Source organism: Strix uralensis, chromosome 18 (assembly GCF_047716275.1).
Source record: "Strix uralensis isolate ZFMK-TIS-50842 chromosome 18, bStrUra1, whole genome shotgun sequence".
In the NCBI taxonomy this organism is placed as follows: Eukaryota; Metazoa; Chordata; class Aves; order Strigiformes; family Strigidae; genus Strix; species Strix uralensis.
Window position 1 is genome coordinate 10,632,100 of NC_133989.1, and position 25,438 is coordinate 10,657,537.

General features: G+C 35.8%; 1 protein-coding gene across 10 annotated transcripts in view; it reads left to right on the plus strand.

Moving 5' to 3' along the window:
- ZMYND8 (zinc finger MYND-type containing 8) overlaps nt 1–25,438 on the plus strand; it is a 59,904-nt gene that overhangs the window by 24,343 nt on the left and 10,123 nt on the right. For 8 of the 10 annotated variants that reach the window (XR_012631483.1, XR_012631484.1, XR_012631485.1 and 5 more), the window contains exons 5-17: nt 3,862–4,080; nt 4,967–5,080; nt 6,796–6,888; nt 8,089–8,176; nt 8,817–8,872; nt 10,583–10,660; nt 11,554–11,669; nt 12,732–13,213; nt 15,152–15,292; nt 18,860–19,012; nt 19,841–20,344; nt 22,087–22,461; nt 24,568–24,758. Coding sequence is in view for 6 of the 10 variants with exons in the window: in XM_074888747.1 (XP_074744848.1) it covers nt 3,862–4,080; nt 4,967–5,080; nt 6,796–6,888; nt 8,089–8,176; nt 8,817–8,872; nt 10,583–10,660; nt 11,554–11,669; nt 12,732–13,213; nt 15,152–15,292; nt 18,860–19,012; nt 19,841–20,344; nt 22,087–22,461; nt 24,568–24,758 (2,610 nt within the window). In the remaining 4 variants the exon portion in view is untranslated. The remainder of the gene's footprint in view (nt 1–3,861; nt 4,081–4,966; nt 5,081–6,795; nt 6,889–8,088; nt 8,177–8,816; nt 8,873–10,582; nt 10,661–11,553; nt 11,670–12,731; nt 13,214–15,151; nt 15,293–18,859; nt 19,013–19,840; nt 20,345–22,086; nt 22,462–24,567; nt 24,759–25,438) is intronic. The other 2 variants (XM_074888744.1, XM_074888746.1) reach the window with 1 other exon arrangement.

The window sequence follows — 25,438 nt, forward strand, 5'->3', positions numbered from 1 at the left end:
GACTTTGACAATTTCTGATTCATTGTATGATGCAAATGAAAGAGTTATATGAAGTGTATTGAATAGCAAATGCTGTAAAGCACCTGCATCATCTTGGAGGAGATTACGTGAAAGCAGTCTTTAGCCTTACTGAAACCATTTCTCATCTAATTTAATAATGACATGCCTGTGTATTTTTCAAAGTGCTTTTGTTTGTCAGTGGTTTTTGTCAGGATCATATAAACACAGGATTAAGTTCTGAGGGTTTAAAGCACTGGTGTAACAGCATCCACATTAAATATTATCCTGGTGCAATTTCACTGGTTAAGACAGACAATGAAATTCCTAATCACTGCAGTTGTCCTGGAACAAAGACTGTGAATAAATCAGGCCTGCTAGAGAACAGTCTCACACTGTCAAGCGTATTTTATTTAAGGGTAATTGGGAAGTCTAATAATAGCATCTGTAGGTGTGCTTGCACTAGTTTAATGTGGTCAGTTTTGACTTTTACTGAGCTTCACTGCAGGCTGTATAAAGTCGTCCACATCTGAGGACATGTTACCTCACTAAAGTCTGAGCTTCTAACTGTACAGTGTAGAGATAATTTTACAAACAGTGGAATTGAATCTTAGGGTATTAATTTCTACTTTTTAGTCATGCATTTAAAAATATATGTGAAAACACAATTGCAGTTGTTGAACTTGATACGTTCCCCTCAGTAAATCCTTTTCTGTTTTCCAGGTATCTCAGACCTGAAATATTACAGGATAGAATAAAGTTGTGTATCTAATGAAGAAAAGCAATCAGACTTGCTCATTTTGCTGTATTTCTAACAAGTTAGCAAGAAAATACCATGTTTCATTTTGTTTAGCTTTTACAAGTTGGTTTTAATTTCATATTGTCTTGCATGTCAAATTTGAAATGGGCATGCCTGAAAATTATTGTTTCTCAAGTAGGTGCAAAACTCTGCTCTATATGATAGCAGGGGTTGTTAAAGATTCTTTTACTGCTGAAGAGATGTGAGCTAAGCATACAGCTACTTGTTTTGCTCTCAGGTTAAGTTTCAGGTATAATGTAGCTGATAGCTGTGGTTCTGATTGGCTGATAAATCCATTTTGAGGTATGACATCATCACTAGAAACCTCTAACTTAATATTCTACATTACAAAGTGTTTTGTAATACTTGAGTATTTCAAGATACCGTTACTGAAGTTATAGTTGCGTGAAACTTCGTATTACATGTTGTGGATGCAGTAACAGATCTTCAGAATGGTGTCAACAGGTATTTAAAGTGTTGAAATACAAGCAAAGAATTATGGAATTGTAGAACGTAGCTAAAACAGGTTAAAAATCAGGAACTTCTGACATTTACTTGGTCAGTTATAATGTAATTGAAGTTGTCAGCTTGTTTTACTACTAGCTTCAGCATTAATTTAAACTGAATATAAGTAGCAATCTTTTTCTCCCCAAAACACCACTACAGTACTGTTGGTTTTTCTTCAGTTTTCTATGTCATTCTACAGGTCTTAATAACATTAATAAAGACTTTATAACAAGCTGTCCCCTATTTGAGCTTGAATGGGCTAGTTGTGAAACAGTTGAGAAAACAAAGCTTTTCTTTCATAACTGTTAAAATTTAAATTCTTAAAACATTTTGCAAGTGAAAAGTTCCTTGAATCATTAATTTTCAGTCCTTTAGTTTTGTTGTTTGGGTCTTTTTGAGCCTTGGAACTTTTTTTTTCCTAAAACTTGGCTTAGTGAAATAAGATAAGATGTCCAAAAGATCTAAGCATCCTTGAACAGAAAATTAATTCCTCTCATGCTCTAGCAAAAATGGATCCTCTTCAGTTTGGATGTTGTGAGCTGATTTCTGTGGAATAGTTTCACAGGTTTTATATTTGTCTTAAAGCAGTATCTCTGATTCTTAGGAAGTTAGTATGGATATACTGCTTATACCCACTTCAAAGTCAGAATATGTATTGAAGTCTTTTGTTAATGTCCTTTATCTGCAGTTAGGAAATGCCCCATAGCTGCATCTCCACATATACACTATTAAGATTTTGGTCTCACAGCTGTGGTGCATATAGCTGCAAACAAAACATGGTCTGCACTGTAAACTGCAACTTTCCTTTCTTCACTCTGAGTTTCCATATGCCTTTGTATCTGTTTGATTGTAGTAGAAATACATTCGAAATGTAGTTAAAGCTGTATGCTGTCCATTTTATTCCACAGGATCTCACAGAACCTTCCTTCTCAAAGTCTTGTCATGTTATATGATTAAATATATACACAGACAAAGTACAGAAAATAACACTTTGCCCATTTCTGTAGTGGGAACAAAGTGTCTTTTTAGTAGCTGTATCATCTGTAGAATAGAAAATGAAAAACGCCAAAACTGATAGAAATTGGAGTGAAATTTTAGGTAGCAGAATGCTTTAGGAATGTTTGTGGGTAACATCCTTTCTTTGCCTAAAATATTATACAGTGTTAGGTAATTGTAGATGATATCTCTTCTGCTGTATCTTTTGAGATATAACGTCTTCAGCTGGGTTGTCACTTCTGTGTCATCTAATTTGACCTTGAAGCTCCCTTATTCATGCAAATAATTAGGCCTTGTCCTTTGTAACTTTAGAAATCTAGAAATATCACAGTCCACGCTGGCATGCTGGTGGTTTCTGATGACATTAATTTGTGCCCTGTGTGACTTAATTTTATAGAGGATGCTGCAGAGGTTCGGAACAATGCATGTGGTTGCACTGTTCTATGAGTCACTGGGACATGTGGCAACTCAAGGGTCTAAGAACTTGCAGATGTGTAAATGGTGTAGGACGATGTGAAATTACTTGAGAACCAAACAAAATGGTTCTGCAAACTACAAGTGTTTGGATAGTTACAAGTAATGTCATGACCAAATGACTTTACATCACACAAAAAAAATCACAGTAAATAACTGCCTAAAACTCAATATTGTTTTCCTCCATGCCCTCCTCCACAAACTACCCCTATAATCAATACCAAGCAGAAGACTTAAGTTCCCTTGTCATTAATAAATAGAATGTAGTATTCCAATAAATGTTAGCAGCTCTGGGTATCTGGGGACCCATTTTACCCATCCCAGGCTCTTCGCTTCTTGTGTTTTAACATCAGCTGTGTCATCTTTGAGCAGTCTGGGGCTCAAGTGGATGACTTGTTCATGCAGTTTACAAAGTTAACACTGTTTTCCAGTGCAGGCAAACCAGTGGAGATTGTGAGTCTTAAATTCTGATGCGATTTAAATGGTGGATTAAATCTCTCCTAGTGTTCCTGCTCCTGTAGCAGAGGTGGCTGTTCAGGATGTGAATTTGCTCCTTTGTCATCCTAATCTACAGTTTGCCTTATTAATCAAAATCAGCACTGGCTTGCTTCCTTGGACAGGGTTGTGAACTGCTGCAATTTAGGACAGATTTGCATGGTGTTCAACTTCTTGTTTCAGGACTAACTTCTTCAGCTGTCCCAGGTTTAGCCACCACTAAATATCTCAGTGTTTAGCTTGCACAGCCCCATGGAATTCTGAGTTTAGAGGACCTAATAGCTTCTGTGGCAATACATTGTTCTTGAAGATAAAAGTGTTTACTGTCTTTTGTTGGACTGCATGTCTTGCACTCGATGCCCTCATTGCCACAAAAAATTATTTTCAGTCTTGAGTGCAAACTGGCATCTGATATCTGAATAAGAAGTAAACTTCTTTATGAATGAATTTGTGCAATGAATAAGATACTGTGCTTGCATAACTGTTAATCAAATTCTGTAAACTGCTGTTTGCTTATATATTATGAATACTATTATTTGAAAAAATGCAAATTTGTTTTGAAACCAAACCTGTTTTTCTTGCCTACATTTCAGTCAGAACTAAGACATGGTCCGTTTTACTATATGAAGCAGCCACTCACCACAGACCCTGTTGATGTTGTACCACAGGATGGACGGAATGATTTCTATTGCTGGGTTTGTCATCGGGAAGGCCAAGTCCTCTGCTGTGAACTCTGTCCTCGGGTTTATCATGCTAAGTGTCTGAAACTGACAGCGGAACCAGAGGGGGATTGGTTTTGCCCAGAATGTGAGGTTAGTTTGATATAAGGAGTGGATTTCTTTCTTGTTTGTGAGATATAAGCAGCTTTTTTGAGTTCTGAATTGTTTCTGGTTTATTCCTGTATTGCCTCTTGGTAAAGGTACCAGAAAAATTTCTACAGAAGAGGGAGCATCTGTTGCTGCTTCACCACTTCTTCTGTGTGTGTACCTGGATTGTGTTTGCCTTCTTACCATGGGTCTTCAACTTCCTTTGTTTCCATCTCTAGAGAAGTAACCATTTCAAAGAGTGATCTCTTCATCAGGCACCTCTAATTCTGAAAACATTCTGCACTTTTGACTAGTTTAACTTGTTCTTCTTCTAGTGGGCTGATCAGCTCTACAGCAGTGTAGAAAAAAATTGCACTGTAGGGTCTACATAAATAAGTGGGTATTTTATTACTATTTTTTTCTGCAGGACTGAGGAAGAATTCAATCATTCCTCTCCAGTGATATCTGGGGAGAGGATACTTAACATTAAAGTATCTTTAGTGAAAGCAAATTGGTTTATTGCATGTTTTTCTTTGATCACTTACTGTACTAGAGCCCAGGTGACCTTCTCACTCGTTCATGCTGCTGTGAACCCGCACTGTATTTGGGAATTTTATGTATTCACACATTTACTTTGCATGACCTTGAAGGTGATGGATAATTGTCTGGTTTTTCCTTTTATTTTTTTTGTCTGTTTTGTTTTGTTTTGTTTTGTTAGTAACATACCCGGAACAAAAACAGAGTAAAGCAAGCATCTGTACTGCATCATTAGAAATGTTTTGTTTCTTATAAGATACTTATTATCTTCCATGTGAATGCTAGAATGTTTCAGTGGAGAAGAATTTACCTAGAAATACTTGCTGACAAAATATGTTTTAATCTTAACTTTTAGAAAATCACAGTCGCAGAATGCATAGAAACACAGAGTAAAGCTATGACAATGCTCACCATTGAACAGCTATCATATTTACTGAAGTTTGCACTACAGAAAATGAAACAGCCAGGGGTAAGGAAGATTTTTATTTTTTGTTAATGCTTGGATCGTATGTTTGTCATAACCCTGGGTTTTGCTTCCTTTTATGGGTTATGAACTGAGTTTATTTTATCAGATAGTATGTGACAGCTTCGTGCTGTCTATCACCTGTCTAGTACAGACAGATTCGTTTAGGCTGTATAGACTGTTTTGGAGTGCATTTAAAATGTAGTTTCTTGATGTAACTTCTGGATGTAATTCCAGTGGGTGTAGTGAAAAAAGAATGTGGCTTTCCAGTGGGACATGATGGTTTCTCACTCTTGGAAAGTGGACAGTGCTGTCTCTGAGATACAAGAGGAATGAGGAGACGTGATCTCTTACCAATAGTTACATGGGCAGGAATCCTAGGCACAGACACTGTTATATTATTGATTATTCCTGTTGAAAACCTAGCTTCTATCTGTTAGTAGAAATTGTTCTTAGCACAAAAGTTAGTTATATCATATACTTCTAAAACGCTGAAGAAATTTTCTTCATTGTGGTGAAAACCTGTGCCATTAACTGTCACGCAATATAAGGCTGCTGTCCTATGAATTACTATCATGAAGTAAAATTGGTTTCCCTCCAACTTGTACCTATCTCCATGTATTTCTCTTAGACTCACTTCTCAAAATCACCATGCCTCAAAATTTTGGCTATTCCAGTCACTTATTCTTGCTTCTAAGTTTCAACAATTGTGGTCTCTTGTTCTTAACTATGCAGGCTTTGTGTAGTTTTCACATGTGTGAAGATAACAGTAAATCAAAATATGTGATGAATTACCAAGAGTTGTCTTAACTCCTGTTGCCTTCTTGTTCCTGTACATAAGTTAGAGGAGCAGGGAGGGTGTTTCTGTGCCTGCAGTGTTCTAGTAAAATATGTGGGAAAACCAGATGTGCAGAATCATGGGCTCTCTGCAACTCTGATCTCTGTGATATTTTAGCAGAACAGTAGTGACAATTTCAGGCAGGTTACTCTTAAGTACTGACAGATTTTGGCTCTTGGAATCCTTTTCCTCTGCAGTGCTAAATAATATCCTATTAGATGGAGCCATTAGAAGCTTTGAGTGCTGCTTTCCAGTAGCAAAGTGTCAGTGTTTGTTTATATTGAATTCACAAAATGTTTTGAAAATGTGGTTAAAAAGCTAATGTTTAATGAATGCTATGGAGATATTTTGCCCTTTAGGCATTTTACTAATAACCTGTTGTTTTGGTACCTGAGTACTTTGGTTGTGTTCCAAGAACTGCAGTTAGCGGATACAGCGTGTAGAGCCCCACTGATAAAAGTTTGAATGTGTTTGCATTACCAAGCCACCATTGTTCTGAAAGTTAAGATTCTAATCGAAGTCTGAAAAAGAAGTATTTGTGAGTCTAGTGAATCAGAAATTTAGTAAGTGTCTTTATTCTGCTAGATGTTGAGCCTCATCTGATACTCCTCACAAAAAAAGCCTACTGTAAATAATAGTAGTATATTTTACAAAACCCCTAACTTTTGCAATTAATTTCTTCCAGCATATGAAAAATCAGTTAAATGAGACCTTTTAGTTCCTCTTCTGTTAGTACTTTATTCACAAAATTTTATGTTTACCTTTAAGGAATTTTCACTGACATCATAGCTGGAAGTGGTATTAGAAAGTGAATGAGTATTGTGTCATTGATGAAACTGGTATTAATAAGCAATGTGATTTTTATCTTCTTTTTTCCTAACAGACAGAGCCATTTCAAAAGCCAGTTTCACTGGATCAACACCCAGATTATGCAGAATATATCTTTCATCCAATGGACCTTTGTACATTAGAGAAGGTTTGTATGAAGCAAAGTGAGGAAGGTTCCTTGAGTTTGATTGCTATCAATAAGATTTTTGGAGTGTTTGATGGGAGCGGGAGAGAGGTTGCTTGAAATTATTTTGATGCTTTTTTTTGGTGATTATAAATGCCGGTTCAGTTACAGTTTGAAAACAATCACATGCCAGCTGAGCAAGTCCACTATTTTGTCTGAACCAGTAACAGATGCTCAGGAAAAACACGCTTACACTGATGGCTTCCTCTTGTATAAATTCATCTAATTCCAGGAATGATCCTGTGGGGAGACTTCCTTAACCAGAGTTTGTGTTTGATGGTCATGTTTGTAAACTATTAATGGATCAGTGGTCCATTAATTTGGAACCATTTGAGTGTATATCCAGGGGTCATTCCAGACTAATTTTACTGATCCATTCACAAATATTATAATCTCCACTGCACCTGAGGTGTAGAAGAAAAAAAAAAACAACAAAACCACCACCAGTCAAGAGGTGGATAATGGGACTTTCATTCTCAGTTCAGTAATAACTTAGAAAGTTTCAAGTCATGAAAAAAGTTCTCCATTCTCCACTGCTTAATGAAGAGTGAAGCACTGCAGAGCTTTGTTCTGCTAGGGCCTGGTGAAGAGACAGCAAGTTTTCATTCTCCATGACCTTACAGTGGAGGTTGATGTCTTCATGGTATAAAGGTGTAAATAAAACCATGCAACTCATTTTATCTAACTAAATTACTTTACCCAGTGGGTAGACTGGAATATCAAACATACTGTCTTACGTACTATGACCAATATTTTTTTCTGGGTCTTGTAAAAATTAAAAAATAAAAATGCTGTGGAGCGGTAATACGTCAGTAGAAGAAATCAAGGACTCAGTTTTCTGCAGAGACATTGAATGGAACACTGTTTCATGAATTTAACACTTTTTTTTTGAAATGTTGAAGATGCTGATCAAGGTAATTCATTATTTAGAGTTAATTTAGACAGTTCATACATTTTCAGGGCAGTTAAAAGAGATCCTGAATTTGACAGATTCTTAAGTATTTAGAATCGTAAGTCTTACAGTAAATAAGTTTTATTTACAGTTTTAAGTTTTATTTGATAGTTTTATTAATTTTATGACTGATAGGAAACAATGTTCAGGAAGAAGCTGTCTCTTTTTACTAATTTCTGTTTCCTGATACATTCTTAATTTTTTCTTTACAGAATGTTAAAAAGAAAATGTACGGTTGCACTGAAGCATTTTTGGCTGATGCCAAATGGATTTTGCACAACTGCATTATTTACAATGGGGGTAAGTATTAATATGTATTTATGTCCTCAGATATAAAACTTTGAAATAGGTAAAGTCCTAGAGCAATTTGCAGGCTTCTGGTTGGCAAATGCTGAAAGTATCTTCCTGTTAATGACCATAGTGTGTAACACAACAGATTTTTTTTTTAACAACTGACATGCATAAAACTGTAGGACTAAACACAGCCCATGCTGTCACTTGCTCATTCCAACTTGAAAAAATTTCAAATAAGTTAGAATGGTTCCGGTTGGAAGGGAGTTTAAAAATCATCCGGTTCCAACCCCCATCATCTGGTTCCAAGCCCCAGGTTGCTTTAGCATTTTGCGTTACACACCACTTTATAGGAGACCTAATTGAGGAGATCATACAGCATGTCCCTCACGAAAGATGTATCAGCGGTGGGCAGACGGGCAGACTGCAGTAGGCTCCAGAAAGGAACATTTAAAGATTGTTACGATATTAAGAACAGTGCCTACCTTCAGCTTTTGCAAGCATGTAGTTTATACATACATGTTTTACATGGTCTCTTTAGATGTTCTCTTTTGTCTTTAATGTTAACTTCTAAATCTAAAACCTGTTGATTTTATCATAATTCTAGCATAACAATTTTCTTGGTTAAAGCATTTTATTGTTTCTTCAGGAAATCACAAATTGACACAAACAGCAAAAGTCATCATCAAAATCTGTGAGCATGAGGTATGAGTGCCCCAATTAATTGTTCTGTATTTTTAAAGTGTTCTGTTTCATGTATTTGTGAGTGAAATAATGTGTTTTCTAATGTGTGTATCGCATAACTAGGCTTTCTTATGTTTAGATATGTATAACCATGGCCTACAGAACGATTTTTGGCAAAGGCATTGCTAATGTGTCTTCCATTAGGTTATTCACTATCTATAATTAAGCCTTGCAGTGCAGGGGAGGGTGAGGAAAGAGAAGAAAGTGGACATACGGATTCTGCACAGACACCTGTCTTCTAATTGAATATTTGGAGTTGGAAAGAGAGACCCACATCTTCTGATTCATAGATGCATTTTTTGGTGGTCCTTTTGCTGTGACAATATAAAATTCCTCTGAATAAGTGCAAAAACGACTGCATGCATTCTTAACTGATCATTTGCACTGATTTTATTTCAGTGGCAATTCATAATGTTTAGTATTACAAAAATTTGCTATTCTAAATGTAATATCAATGAAATACTGTTCAAATATATAAATTTTCTGATGATCTGACCTGTTATATTTATGGAAGTGCTTTCTCCATCCCTGGGTTGACACAGCGATATCCATGATTTACATAAATTCTGAGAATTTATCAGTTCTTAAAAGAACAAAATACATGTATAATCTAAGCCTGATAGCTTAACTAGTTTGTATAATACAAGCATAAGGAGTAAAATACTTTATTTTTGGTTCTGCATAAATTACAAAATTAAATGCCAAACTGAGGTTATATTTTTGCCACTAGAAGAAATTATGATAAATAATTCTTGATCACTGGAATGAATACAACGTCAAATAAAGGATGTATTTTTTTGACTGGAGTAAATGACAGTAGCATACAATTTGAAGAGGGATATAAAAATGTGACTTATTTATTAACTGGAATGCATACGTTACAGGGGTAGAAAAAGGTGGAGGTCTGCCAAACAGTGTTGATTTCACAGCAAGTAAATCATAGAATCATTCCTTAAGATCATCGAGTCCAACTGTTAACCCAGCACTGCCAAGCCCACCACTAAACCATGTCCTTGAGCACCACATCTACACGGCTTTTAAATACCTCCAGGGATGGTGACTCAACTGCTTCCCTGGGCAGCCGGTTCCTGTGCTTGACAACCCTTTCTGTGAAGAAATTTTTCCTAATATCCAATCTAAACCTCCCTGGACACAACTTGAGGCCATTTCCTCTTGTCCTATGACTTATTACTTGGGAGAAGAGACTGACCCGCATGTTGCTACAACCTCCTTTCAGGTAGTTGTAGACTGCAGTAAGGTCTCCCCTGAGCCTCCTTCTCTCCAGGCTAAACACCCCCAGTTCCCTCAGACACTCTTCATAAGACTTCTGCTCTAGACCCCTTCCCAGCTTCGTACCCTTCTCTGGACAAGCTCCAGCACCTCAATGTCTTTCTTGTAGTGAGGGACCCAAAACTGAACACAGCATTCGAGGTGCAGCCCCACCAGTGCCCAGTACAGGGGGACAGTCACTGCCCTAGTCCTGCTGGCCACGCTATTTCTGATACAAGCCAGGATGCTGTTGGCCTTCTTGGCCACCTGGGAAATGTTGATTTATGACCTCAAATTTGAGGAAAAGTTGTGCTAGCAAACTAGACAGGCTAACATAATAATACTGATCACACTTTGGACTCTGTTTAAGCTGTCCAATAACTGTTTACTTTTTCTTTTCAGATGAATGAAATTGAAGTATGTCCGGAATGTTATTTAGCTGCTTGCCAAAAACGAGAAAATTGGTTTTGTGAGCCTTGTGTAAGTTAAGGATTATGGTAGTCTAGCTAATACATTAAACTAGCAGTTCTCATTCAACTGTTGCTTGTTATCCCCCCATTGTTTTAAAGCTGTGGTGGTTACCGAGTCAAGGAAAGCTGCTGTAGTTTACCAAGTAGCTTGTGCTTGTGCATTGTGCTCTTTGTGGAGTCAGACTATCTCAAGATGTTTAGTTCTAAGATGGCATGTTTTCACAAAAGGATTGGATCAGTCAGAAATAAGTGTAAAGGGTATCAGCAACCAGTTTGCAAGTTCTCTATCCTCAAATATAAGATACCTGCTCCTGGGTCGTCTGTGCTTGCATGTGGTACTTGCACTCAGGGTTAAGATTTCTGAAATGTGAATATCTCTTTCTGCAGGTGTGCATCTGAGAATTTAGACTTGTTTTTTCTATCATGACCTATTAATAGGTTGTCTGTTTTCTGTTTTTGTTTAATACTGCACCAAACTTGAGAAGACTCCTTAAGATTCTTAATTAGAAGTGCATAATCCATTAAGTTCTCTCTTTGTCTTAAGTGAAAATCAGAGAATTTGAAAGATTGGCCACAGTCTAACTTATATTATGCTACATGTTTGGAGGGGACTAATAATAATTTTTTTAAAAGAATAAAAAAGTACAATTATGTGTTTATTTGATATACTTAAGGTTTTATGGTTTGGGTTTTTTTAATAATTTGATTATTTTGTCCTCTCAGGATTTATTATGTATATATCAAGTATATAGTAAAATGGAATCTTGTATTTGGCAAGTGCCTTGTGGATGTTGGATCTTTATTGAATCTAAGTAATAGACACAAAAAAAGTCTTGTTGTTTATCAGATTTGAAGGTAATACTGCTTGTATTTTCTTATTGTGTATTTTGCCTCTTCCTCTAGAGCAATCCCCACCCTTTGGTCTGGGCTAAACTCAAAGGCTTTCCATTCTGGCCTGCTAAAGCACTGAGGGATAAAGACGGGCAAGTTGATGCCCGTTTCTTTGGCCAACACGACAGGTGGGAATTTAACCAAAGGATGTCTTTGGCTGTACTTACAAATTCTTGTAATTTTGTGCTCTTAGAGTTTTTGGATCCTGTCTTTTAAACCTTGACCCTAATAAACTATATAATACTGTAGCATGTACAGTTTTAGTTTCTTACATGATGTCTGTAGAATTTAAGTCTTGTGTTTGTGAGATTAATACATATATAATATCAGTGACTATGCAAGTTAATTCCTGTGTCTGGTTAGTTCTGTAGAACACTGTAGTTCTTAAAGGTGGAAGAGGCCAATGAAGTTCTTTACGTTGTCTAAACGCTATGGGAATAAACATGATTGTAGATTTTAAAAATATAGAAAATACGAGTTGAAAATGCCAGTTTTGTTCTGAAAGGACTTAAGTTTTCTGTACTTGTGAACCCTCTGCTTAGATGGAGAAAGCCATGATGAATATGAGTTGGTTTGTCATTAATTAAAAAAATAAATCTATACAGTTATAAAAACATGTACTGTAAAAAAACAAAAACTGTATAGGGTCATGAAATAATTAAGTCACGGTTCCTGGTAGTTTAGAATCTTGGAAGGCACAGTTTTAATCTGCCTCATTTCATGATAAATAGAACCTGTCGAGTACTTGTTGATAGAACTTTTCCTGGCATTGAGGAGTTTGATCTCCCTGACATGGGGTGTAAAATCTTTTTAAGACTGTGCTTGTGAAGTCTTTTTTCCTGACTGGCTGCTTATGTTTTTCTGCTAACTATGACAGCAGTGGTTGTCTTACAGTTGCATAGACTATTCTAATTAGGAACATTTCATCATATTTGACCAGTGTTTATTCATGGTTTATGTGTTACTGGGTAGAGTAAAATAAGCTAGTGATAATCTAAGATATGCAATTTACTTACCAAAACGAAGCACTCAACTATTAAAAGAAGGTGGTAGACATGGTCATTTGAAATGATCTGAGGTGTACATATCTTTATGATTAGGCTAAAATAAATTAATATGTGCACAAAAGTTGCCAGTGTCAATCCACAGTGTGAAATGTAGTTATATTGTCTTTTCTGTTTTATATGTAGGGCCTGGGTTCCAATAAATAATTGCTACCTCATGTCTAAAGAAATTCCTTTTTCTGTGAAAAAGACTAAGAGCATCTTCAATAGTGCAATGCAAGAAATGGAGGTTTATGTTGATAACATTCGTAGAAAATTTGGAGTATTTAATTACGCACCTTTCCGGACACCATATACTCCCAACAATCAATACCAAATGTTACTAGACCCTGCAAACCCAACTGCTGGAACTGCAAAGACAGACAAACAAGAGAAAATCAAACTGAACTTTGATATGACAGCATCGCCCAAGATTCTAATGAGCAAGTCTATGCTGAGTAGTAGTACTGGTCGTAGGATTTCATTGACAGATATGCCACGGTCACCAATGAGTACAAACTCATCAGTTCACACTGGATCTGATGTTGAACAGGACGCAGAGAAAAAAGCAACTTCCAGTCATTTTAGTGCCAGTGAAGAATCCATGGACTTTATTGAGAAAAATACAGGTAAAAAAAAAAAAAGGAGGGGGGGAGGGTACAGGACTTTGCATTTGCTTAATGCACTAGTTTTATTCCATGTATTTTTTTAAAGACAGACTGTATTAATACTCATTTTATGATGAAATTTTAGAAAAAAATGGGTTTAACTTTCAGTATCACAGATAATAAATAACAGTCCTTTCTGTCACATTGGGAAGGAAAAAATAATCTTGAAAAATGACCAAAACCCTTCAATTAAAATAGCAAGAAATAGCTTTAACCATCAAAGTGAATGGAGAGTGGAAGTAAATACAAAGAGTTAGAATTGTCATGATTAGGATGTATTCTGTTTAAAATTTGATAGCTCTTTTCCAAGGCAGTGAGCTTCATTTATAGTGTTTCCAACTGAATAGCTAAAATATGATAAAACTACAGTTCCATAGGCAGAGTGGATAAAGAGAAAAAGGAGTGTAGAATACAGAATTTGGACTTCTCAGACTTATAATGTAGTCAAATGCTAGCTAACTTTGTGGCAGTCAGGCAAACTATCATCCACAAAAGATGCTATCTGAAAAAAATGATGCATATTAATTAATGTGTTTTAAAACTTTGGGTTTGGTGAAAGGATTTCTTTGTGTAGCAAACTAAATCAGTATGTTCTGTTGCAGTTTTTAGATAAAATGCCATTTATTTATTATATTCTTATTCTTTCTAGCCAATAAAGGCTAGGTTGTGACATGTCAAAAGGAATGATTAAGTTTATACATTAATTATCATGTTTATATGTGTATACAGCTTCTATACATAAGGTGTAGCTAACAGGTGCTGGTTTGTGTCTTAAAATATAGAGCTTTTGTTATACCACATTATTGTTTCTTTATAGTAGTGGAGATAGCAATGGAAAGTGACATTGAAGTTATTTTGTCAGATAAAGATAAAAGATGATGACAGATGTTATTCTATTACTTTGGTTTCTTGATTTTTATAGCAATTCTGGGGAATTTTTCTAACTTTTCTTCAAGCCGTTTACTGTCCTCTATCCTAGTGCATAGAAGTGCTAGATTGGACTTAACAGCATTTAAACTAGAATATTCAGTTTCCCATCTCGCATTTCTACCTGTATGTTGTTATAAATGCTAACTTTTGTAATATTTACTTTATGCATAAATGTAGCTGTTATATTACTGGAATCTGTGTGTTTCAATTCAAATGTAAGTGAAATTACTTGTTTGCTGTAAAAAATAATTCAGGTAGTATGGCTGCACTATCCTTGGACAAGAATGTTTTTATTTGGATGCCTCTGTTGTGCATTTTGAGTGATGTGTAGAAAATAACTTGGAAACAGTTACTGAAACAGCAGATACTGCTACCATTTAGGAATCTGAAAATATATAGAGAATCTTTGATGTACTGGGGAAGAAAAAGTGTCCAGTAGTGAGTTTAGGATGACATTTTCAGAGCATTAAGCAGAGATTTAACAGACAGAAATTAGTCCCTTGATGACAAAAAATGAGTCCTTTTCTTTTTTCATGTAGTGACCTGCAGATGCTTCCCTTTCTGGACTGGCTGTTTCCAGAAGTTTCTTTTTGAAACATTATGTCACAGAGATTTTAAAGGCTCAGAGCACAGGATTTTGCTTAAACTCTGTACAAATTGGAATATTTTGTTACCTTATCAGAGACATTTGGTCACTGATCTCCAGCTGTACTGATTAAACTTACTGTGATTTGTACTTCTAATTCTCTGTTAATGCAGCTAGAAAATGGGGTAGGTGGGGCTTTCTATGTTTCTGTTAAACTAAAATTAAAGGGATAGTCATAACTTAAAATGACGGTGTAGCAGAGAAATTATTAAACAAAAATCCTTTCCCTGCTTGTGTATGTTTAGAAGCTGTTTTGTCCCAGTGGATATGGCTTCATTGTGATGATTTTTAAATCTGTCTTTATTAATTTTGTACTTTTTCAGCTTCTCCAGCACCAACAAGAACAGGTCAAGCAGGGAGCTTGTCAGGCAGCCCCAAACCTTTCTCTCCTCAAGCATCAACACCAATTTCTGCTAAGCAAGAAAGAACTTCCACTCCAGGAAGCATTCTGAATCTTAATCTTGGTTAGTCCTGACCTTTGAAAACCTAATAGTGTTACAGCTGAATAAATAACAGTGGTGTCAGTGCAACATAATATGAACAAACTTGCTTGTCTGTGGCTTTAAATGAACAAAAGGCTTTAAATGAGGCACATTTGTAATTATTGTTTCATCAAATATGCTTTGTTTTATAAATGAAGGTTCCTGTTATTGTTTCTTCTTGTTGGTAAAAGGAAGTAGTTAAAGGATAAATTTTTTTAGCTGAACTGTACAAACTGATGTTTCTAAACAGTAGGTAAGTTTCTAAAGGTTGTAATTACATGAACATTGCTGGTTTTCACCCCTCAAACTCTCAAGCGAATTGCTGGCAAGGTTTTCTTGTGGTATTTAGGATGTATTAGGGCTTCTTCTCTCTTGCTGCCTTCACATCAACTCCTCACTGACCATCCCTCTGTAGGGAGATAGATGGAAGGAATTAGCAGATGTCTTGAAACTCTCTAGAAGTAAATTTTGGGACTGTGGAATTTAAAGATGGAGTAGGTGAGTACTAAGTTCGTAAAACAATTCTGAAAGCCAAATGGATGTGAATCCGTTTCCTCAGTCGTGCTTTGTTCCTGTGAGTATTCTTGATTCAATTCTGGCTACTTTGTACCTCGACATGACATTACATGGAGAAGCAGGATTCTGCCCCTTGGTGGTGTTAGCCAAATACTTCAGGAAGGCTTGAGCTCAAATGCTGAATTCATGCTTTCAGTGAGTTACAGATATTCCAATTCTGGATACAAGCTCACACGTATATTTTTCAGTGTGTTAATCTATCTGTGTGGACGTAACCATAGAATTAGTTTCTTCTGCTGCACTGCAGCTGTTTGTTGTCTTATCTGAGGTGACAATGCATTTGGAAAAACATTAAGTTTCTAGTGCTGCAGTTGTTTGAGCCACAGATGGGAGACATCAGCTGGAGCATAGAATATTTTGAATGAATACTGTGGATCAGAAAATACGATGTTATGGTCCATGAGCAATACCATAAAAGAACAGCTAGTATGCTTTCAAGTAGAATATCCATTATTTTTTCAGTTTTAGGGGAGTTTCCTTTGCAAATATACTCTTTGGTGATAGGAATGAAAATGGCCACCCTTCTTCATTTAATAGTGTCAGCTGTGCCATAGATTTATCTGTGAATCTGATGGTTTTCAGATATGACTTATTGTGTCTCGTTGTCATACATAATGTGAACAGGGTTTCTCTCTGAAAAAACAAACATGAAAGTCCAGAAAACAAAGACACTTATGTACCTTGAGCAGAGTACTAGGAGGACTCTATGATCATACTCCAATTCAGCAATAATGAGCCATCTGTTGTTATTGGCAGACTGGCTAAATTGAAAAATGGAGATGTGAATGACCAAGCTATACACAAATTGCTTGGAAGAAATACATATTCCTGATAGTCTAGGACCTGTCCTTGAATAACAGAGGCAGAAAGATAGACCAACAAGTTTGATCAAGTAAGGAGTGAAAATTTGCAGATCAGTAATGAGAAAAAGTAAGACTTTGGAGATGAGAACTCAAAGATTTCTTCACCATGGGCTTGTCTGGCCTTTGGCTCTGTTTTCATTTTACTGATACTTTGACATTAATGAGACAGATTGGAAATCAGTGAGACCTCCTTGTAGGTCAGATAGAGAAATCTGGATTGCAAGACTTCTTTCATATATTAGGATGTAGGGTTCCCTAGGGAGGTATTATAGTTATTACATATTATCTGTTAGTTAGTACACATTATATATATTCCTCCATTCTCTATTTTTTCTTCTGTTTATATCCTGCTGTGTAATTAACTAAATCTATGAAGGCCTTGAATCAAATTCTGTACTAAGGGTGATATAACCATTACTGCTGTGGAATTAGTGTGGATTGGGTGACATAGCATAGGAAGAAGAAACCTAATTTAGTAGACATTTCCAATGCAAGGAACAAATTTTTCAAAAGTACTTAAGTGACTTAGAACCTTCATTTCTGTTTTCGAAACTTACACTGCACTGAAAGTGATAGAGTTTGTATTATGTTTTGTCTCTTCCAGTGTGAATATGTGACATGAGGAGTGTGAAATTCAGTATTACTTTTATGACCATTTCTCTGGGACTAGAAAGGATGATTGAATGTTATTTAGACTGAATTTGTGTATGCTATAATGCATATATATTACAAACCTGTAATGTATAGCCTGTGTATTTGGCTTGTGGGATTGTACCACACAAGTTACTGCCTTGCTCTAGGAAAAGATGAGGAACTGCCGTTAGCAGTAAACAAAAACTGCATGGTGTACTTGAATGGTTACTTCCATACCTGCTCTATCTGTAATACAGATTCTGTTTGTAACCTGATAGGAGATAGAATGGCCAGACAACTGTAGTGCTGAAGTTGAGTCATTATGTACTATTGCTCTTAAACTTTAAATGTGGAATGTACCTTGATACTAAGTTCAAACTTGTAAAGAATGTCTGGTCAGAGGAATCATTGGCTCAGCCCTTTGTATTTATTTCGCTTTTCTGAGTTGTACATCAACAAAAAACATCTTGTAAATATGTGTTTGGGTTTTTAAAGTAAAATAAGGCAATACTGTGACATCCTTTATCTGCTGTTGAATGAAACTTTAAATGAAGCACTAATGCACATTGTGCCAGTGTTGCCTTTTGTCTTCTCCATGGCCTCTGTCCTTTTCCAGCAATATGGCACTGGCTCTTTTGATCCCACCATTAACCAGTTCAGGGAGTGAAACTGGCCAAACCTAATTCTTCTCTCCATTCTTTCCCCTTTCTTCATGTCCCCTTCCTCCTCCCCCAAACAAGCAACTAACTCTGGACTGGTTTAGTGCCCTGACCACTAATGGAGTGTCAGCACTGTTGGCAAAGAGTAAAGGATAGGACTGTGCTACAGAAATAGAACTCTGAAATTGAGCAATTTGAAGTAAAAATGTGAAACTTAGTTGCTAAGACAGTTTTAGCTTTAGCACTATAGTCTGTACTCTCTGTAGCCAGATCTGTATGTTTCAGAGTGAAAATTCCCTACATGTATAGGAGAACTCGAGAAGATTTTGCTGACATACATTGAAAAATTTATTATTTTATCTTAAATTTATTTATCTAGTGTAGAAATCCACATTTTTATTTCTATTCTCATGACTTAACCTTTTGAATTTTAGATGGTGACTATAGGGATTTTTACTCCTATTTCATTTTCTCTGTGAAAGTATTACTACTAGTAATAAATAACAGCAGTAGCTTACTAGAAGTGCTGTCCGAAAGTTTACAGACCTTAATGATTTCCTGATAATTTCACATCGATAGAGAAAACGTCCACATAACTGATGCATGCATTGTGCATGTGAAAAATGTAGTATCAGAGAGGAAGAATCCCTTGTTTGTAGTAAAGTCATTTTAGAACTATTATTTAGTCCATAATTATAAAAGAAGTGAAATATGTTTCAGATTGTCTGCATTGTTACTCAGTAAAATTTGTCTTAGCTGGATAGTGATCTCTCTTATTTTTGTAAAATGTTTTTCTTGGTTCTTTTTTCTTTTTCTAGATCGTAGCAAAGCTGAGATGGATCTGAAAGAGTTGAGTGAGTCAGTCCAACAGCAGACCACTCCTGTGCAACTCATTTCACCAAAGCGACAGATACGTAGTAGGTTCCAGCTTAATCTTGACAAGACAATAGAGAGTTGTAAAGCACAACTTGGTAAGTATAACTCAAGAATACAATGGACATCTGAAGGATACACTTGAAGAAATTTTGAATTGGAATTTAAAAGAAATTTTTGAATAGTAAAACCTTAAATGTTTTATGCCTTAAAACAAGAGTAAGAGGATATCTGAACTCTTTGAGGCAAGTAGAAGGCACTGAACTGGTTTAATTTAAAATATGGTGAGACTTTATGTTTCAAATTTTTGTCGAAAAACTTTCATCTTTTAATCTGGTTTTGTACTATTCTGATCTAGATAGTATAACAAAATTACAGTCTTACTATTTGCTTTGTAAATTGAAAAATTCAAGAATTGTACCTAACTTATGTCAGTTGCACAAATTAGTATATCGAGTCACCCAGGAGCTGCATGCTGTTAAAAACATCAGTGTTGTCTAGCACTTTAATTAAAGACATTCTAGACACTAAAAAAATTAGATTCTCCTCACAAAACTTAGGCAGTTTAAAATTGATTCTTCAAACATGCATATAAGTAATCAGGTGACTAGTGTTACTGATTTTAAGGTGGTTTCTTGTGGATAAAAATAATTCCTCTTTGCATTTGCCAGCATTGGATCCAGAGTTGAACAAAACGGCTTGCAGGTAGTGGAAAAAAGCATTGAAGGGAGGGCCATTGAATGAAATAAAATATTAATTGTAATTTTTTATACAATCTGGCACTAAGGGAAGTGTTTATAGCTTAAGGACTGACCGTTAAGATTATGGTATGTATACACTTTGTTCCAGTATATAAAGTATTTTTTTTTTTGTAATGTCAGTCAGTCTGATGTCAGCATGGAATGTACTTTCCTCCCCACAATTAGGAATAAATGAAATATCTGAAGCTGTTTATACTGCAGTAGAACACAGTGACTCTGAAGATTCTGAAAAATCCGACACCAGTGACAGTGAATATAGTGATGAGGATCAGAAATCAAAGAACGATCAAGAAGATGGAGAAGACAAGGAAGGTACAAGAAGTGACAAAGAATCATTGAGCTTGAAAAAAAAACCTAAGCCCCCAGCACAGAATGAAGACAAGGAGGAACTTAAAAGCACAAGTCCAGAAGTGGAGAAGACAGATGACCCAGTCAAAGAAAAGGCAATTATAGACACTGAAAAAGAATTTTCTGAAAAGGGAAAAAGTTTACAGCATCCTGCAAAAGAAAAACTGAAAGGTAAAGATGAAACAGACTCGCCAACTGTGCATCTAGGACTGGACTCTGATTCTGAGAGTGAACTTGTCATCGATCTAGGAGATGATCATTGTGGACGTGAAGGAAGGAAAACCAAGAAAGAATCTAAAGAACCTCCTCCTAAACAAGATGGTAGGATGAAATTCTTTCCTTCATTTTTTTCTTCTGTTCTGTAGGGCTGTTATCAAAGTCAGACTTGTTAACTTTGTTTTTACATTAAGATAAAAATATCTGTACTAAAACAATCTCTAGGAATGATTTTTCATTCTTTGTGACTATGGAAAAAGGTTTCCATCACCATTATAGTTTCTGGTTTAAATAAAATATGTTTCATTGAGTTTTCTGTCAGCAGCATAGAACTATGAATATCCGTAGTGTTTGTTCTGTGACAAATGTAGAATTTATTTTGCAGTTACTATGACTTTCAGTTGAATCTTTGTTTCTGTAGACCTCCCAAAATTGCACGTATAGAAGAAGTTGGAACTTGCCAAACATACAAATTGCATAAGGTCCCATTGAAATCAGTGTAAATGCCCTCAGTAATAATCAAAAGAACAGCTAAATCACATGTACTATCCCTGAGATATTGTCCCTTGTTTCTGCATGTTGCTAAAAGAGGAAAGCAATCTCAGTGACTAAAGTGCTTTTGCTAAGGTTGTTCTGCGTGCTAGTCTTCTGTCAAAATGAAACAGAAAACTAGATTTATATGGTTAGATTAAAAATTATTTTATTCTTCATACAACTTTCTTTTCTTGTCTATATTTCATAGCATGTTGGCTCAATCATTTAAAACAATGTTTTCAATCAGTTAACTAAGCATTCTTCAGAAGACAATGCTTCTGAATTTTGAACCTTAAAATAGAATTTAAGGGATAAATGTTATAAGCTAATCAAGAAAATAGGCTTATAAATTTAAACCAGAATTGTCATTTTGGGGAGTTTATATTGACTGATCCTTGTTTTATTTAAAAAATTTATTAAGCAAGGCAGCTTTATGAATTTCAGAACCACTTATTCATGCATTGCTAGTGGCCTAAACTAGTGATGGTTGAAATAATAATCCTAAAATTTTACTTTGATATAGAGGCAAAAGATTAATACATATTCTGAGTGAAATTTGAAAGTGAATTTAAATATTTTTATAATATGAATATATTCTAGACATAATTTGTGTCCTGTCCATGATTCCAAGGCCCCCACCTTTACTTGTGTCTATGAGATTAAAATGGTCCAGAAAAGAGATCTGATGCATGCAAATCTGGAGGTCTTTTCCCCCTTTCCAGAAACTTGCCAATGCAGCAGCCTTTTCTTTCAGACATGTTTTTCTGGCCACAGCTTTGGAAGAACCATCCAGTTCCTAAATTGATCTGATATGTGGAACAGTCAACTATAAACTCTGTAAGATTTTAGAGTAAACATAGGTATCTTAAATAGACTGTATATTTTATTTGGTTGTCAGTGCCAGTTCACCTTTATGTACAAAGTTTTTTGTATGCTATCCTTTCAGTTACTGTTCGGTCATTGTTCCTTTTGAATGTATTTTTTTCCTGAAAGAATTTGGGATGACAGGTGTAAGTGGTAACTCAGAAACATCCTAATAAATGCTAACCTATCACCTGTCTTCCGAAGGAGGTCAGGCTGTTTTTTCTGGGTTTTGTACTTTTTATTTTGTTTTGCTTAATGACTGGAGCTTCTGAGTTGCCACCAACTTCAACGAGACTGAAATGAGTTTACTTGTAGAGTATCAACTACTTTTTGAGGAAAATAATTCAAAGTAGACTGGAAGGTGCATATGGCTCTTCCAAAAATTAGATGGAAAATTATGAAACAGATGTGTTGGTAAAAAGCTGGCATGACATTTTGTGTTTATTTAGTTGTAGGTAAAACTCCACCTTCCTCCAGTGCAAGCACCCAGCCTCTGCCAGAAACTCCAGTACTTACCCGCTCTGCAGCCCAGACTCCTCCAGCTGGTGTGACAGCAACTACTAGTGCTTCTTCTACTGTTAGTGCTCCATCTGCAGCCACTGGAAGCCCTGTGAAAAAGCAGAGGCCTCTGCTGCCTAAGGAAACTGCCCCTGCTGTGCAGCGTGTAGTGTGGAATTCTTCCAATAAATTTCAGACATCTTCTCAGAAATGGCACATGCAGAAGGTGCAGAGACAGCAGCAACAGCAGCAGAGCCAGCAGTCTCAGTCACAGCAACCTCAGTCCTCTCAAGGGACAAGATATCAGACAAGACAAGCAGTTAAAGGTATACACTTTCTAACTCAATGTGCCTGTGATGCCATAATTCCCCAGTAGTGATCTCAGTGCTCCAAGGCTGCCCAACCAGGAGTTCTTCCATATAAACAAAATCTCAAAGTGTGGTTCTACTCTGATAAGTGACTTTAAAATACAACAACTTACTCACCATACCTGCTCTTTCTGGTGTGTATTTAGAGTCATGTCTCCTTATTTTAATGACAAAAAGTTTGTGTGTGTATCTGTATAAATATTTTTGCCATTCTTAGCCATCACAGATTTGGGAGAGTGAACTGGATTATTTTCTGTATTATTTGATAAAACCATTAACTATTCCACTTGCATGATTACTACTATCACCTCAATATCTACAAACTGGATCAAGTTTTATCTGACAAGAAGCTGATCTATACAGGTTTTCATAGAGTATAATTTGACAGCAATGAAATTACCCAGGCTGCATTTGTCTTTGAAATCCCTGTTGCTTAACTCTTAACAAGACTTGGATGCTAGTTTACTGAGCAAACAGCCACAGCATTTTAGAATGTTTTCACAACTGTTGTCTTACCAGCTCTTTGCCAGAGGTTTTGCTAGTAGTAGGCACATGGTAATATAACCCCATGCTTCTGTTGCTTCACGTCACAGAACAGTAACTTTCTGTAAATCTAGCTTTATTTGTAATTTCAAGTTAATAAACTGAACTGGTTACTGATATACTTCATGAATAGGTATTCTCCATTCTGCTAACACTGCTGGCAAGCCAAGGAATTGCATACAGAAGAGAGGTTTAAGTAATGGGTCACATACAAATGTTTACCAGAGGCAGTTTTTTCTGGTCCAAAACTGCTTTTGTGACTGTCATTTAAGAAGTGTTGAAGAAGCGGTATCTTTCTACTTGTAGACTTGCACACATTTGATACAGAAATACTCAGTAAGAAAAATAAACATGAAACTTGGTGAAGTCTTATTTTTAATAGAATCATACTTTATAAGAGTTAATAATATGGGCTGAACTTTAAATGTTCAGCCTATGTTTTATCAGTATGTTTACTTTTGAGCACATTATAGCAATATTCCATCTTAAATATTATATGCTAGAAATATTTCAAAGGCAAACTATAAAGTCTGTAGATTTCTTATATGCTGAATTGGCATAAACAAAAATATAGTACATATATGTATAACCTTTATTTCAGTAATTCCCGTTTTGAGGATATTGTCAATGAAGACATCTTTTATAATATCAATCATTAAAAATAGATTTAAAAGTATTGTCCTAAAACAAAAATACATTTTTTAAATATTTAAGGCAGATAAGTCATTAGGGATGAAAAAAGTGAGGGTCTTTGCATTTTGATTTGTACTCTCATTTTTTAATTACCCACTTTAAGATTATTTGAAATATTAACTGAAGATGAGAAAACTTTTCTTGCCCTGTTTGAGTTAATACTATGAATAACTTCTTTGCTTTAGTGAGTTAATGTAATGTTGCATTCCTTGCTTTGCAGCCAACCGGAGGCTAATGTTGATCTGGAGATATATAGATAGATAGATAGATATTAAATGTGGCCACACTACTAAGAATTAGTAGTATTAATGACAAAGGAATGAGAGTAACACCAGGAAGTATTACTAAAGTAGGCTTTCTTCAACAGTGGCTCACTAAACCTTGTTTCAAAGCAAAAAGAAAAGAAATTCAGTAATATGTTCCAAAATTATGGCAAAAGAAATTGTCAAAGTCTAACTTAGGCTCATACCTATGACATTAGTTTGGAGTTCTCCAAATTGAGAGGTTAGGAAGTGAATTCCTAGGAAGTGGATGGAAAAGTCCCCAAATGAGAGGAATACACATTTGAGGGAGACTTTTGCATTGGCCAGTCTAAAATAATAAGTTTTAAAGATGTATTTGCTTCACTACCTTTAAACCTTACAATTATGTACAAGTTCAGTGGCTGGGCACTGTATAATTTATTGATTAAATGGCACCATCGTATAAATAATGTAAGTCTTTGAAATGGTTAGGTGCACCCATTTAAGTTAGACAGAGTTAGAAGTTTGCTTCTTTATTTTCATAATTGTTTATGTGATTGATTTGCTGTATGTTCTCTTTTCTTAGCTGTGCAGCAAAAAGAGATCACCCAGAGCACTTCCACATCCACTATAACCTTGGTTACAAGTACTCAACCTATTTCTATGGTTACCAGTTCTGGATCTGCAAGTACACTTTCTTCCTCAGTTAATACAGACTTGCCCATTGCAACAGCTTCCGCTGATGTGGCTGCAGATATTGCTAAATACACTAGCAAAGTAAGTTCTTGAGCAAGGTTTTCTTGAAATTTTATTTTGAACTTTCACAGTTTTGACATTGCTGATTCTGAAATAACTTTATTTTCAGGTTGTCATATGTTGCAAATTCATTCCACTAGGTAGGAACAGGTAGATTTTGACGAGAGTGCTGAACCATCTTTTTAGAGCTGGCTGAATGCTGCCATTCCAAACCAGAGCATCTGTATGAAAAGCTTCAGCTGCTCAGACACTTGAGACCCTTTCCTTCTCATGTTCCCCCATTGCTGCTTCTTATTTACGTTGCGCTGTGGTTTGGACCATTTTCTGTGTTTTCTCCTAAAGGTGTAGATATCCCCTCAGCATCATATTTACAGTAAACATTAATATTTCTTCTTCTGTGTCCAGTAATACATATACCAAAATGTACTTTTGTTGTAAAACACTGTATAGCTTCATCAGATGGTAACTTGTCATAGGTGTGTGTTCATGTATTAAAACAGAACCTAAGTTGTTAAAGAGAAGATGTGGTGTAATACTGGTATCGTAATAGTGACAGTGAGGGATGGGACATTAGCTTTTCATATACTCTCTTAGATCTTCAAATGAAAAATCAACATGAGTACCCTATAAGGAAATAGAGTGCCCAGGCATTAAAAGCATCAGAATTAATCTTGCCTGTCAACTTGCAGTGTTCTCACTCA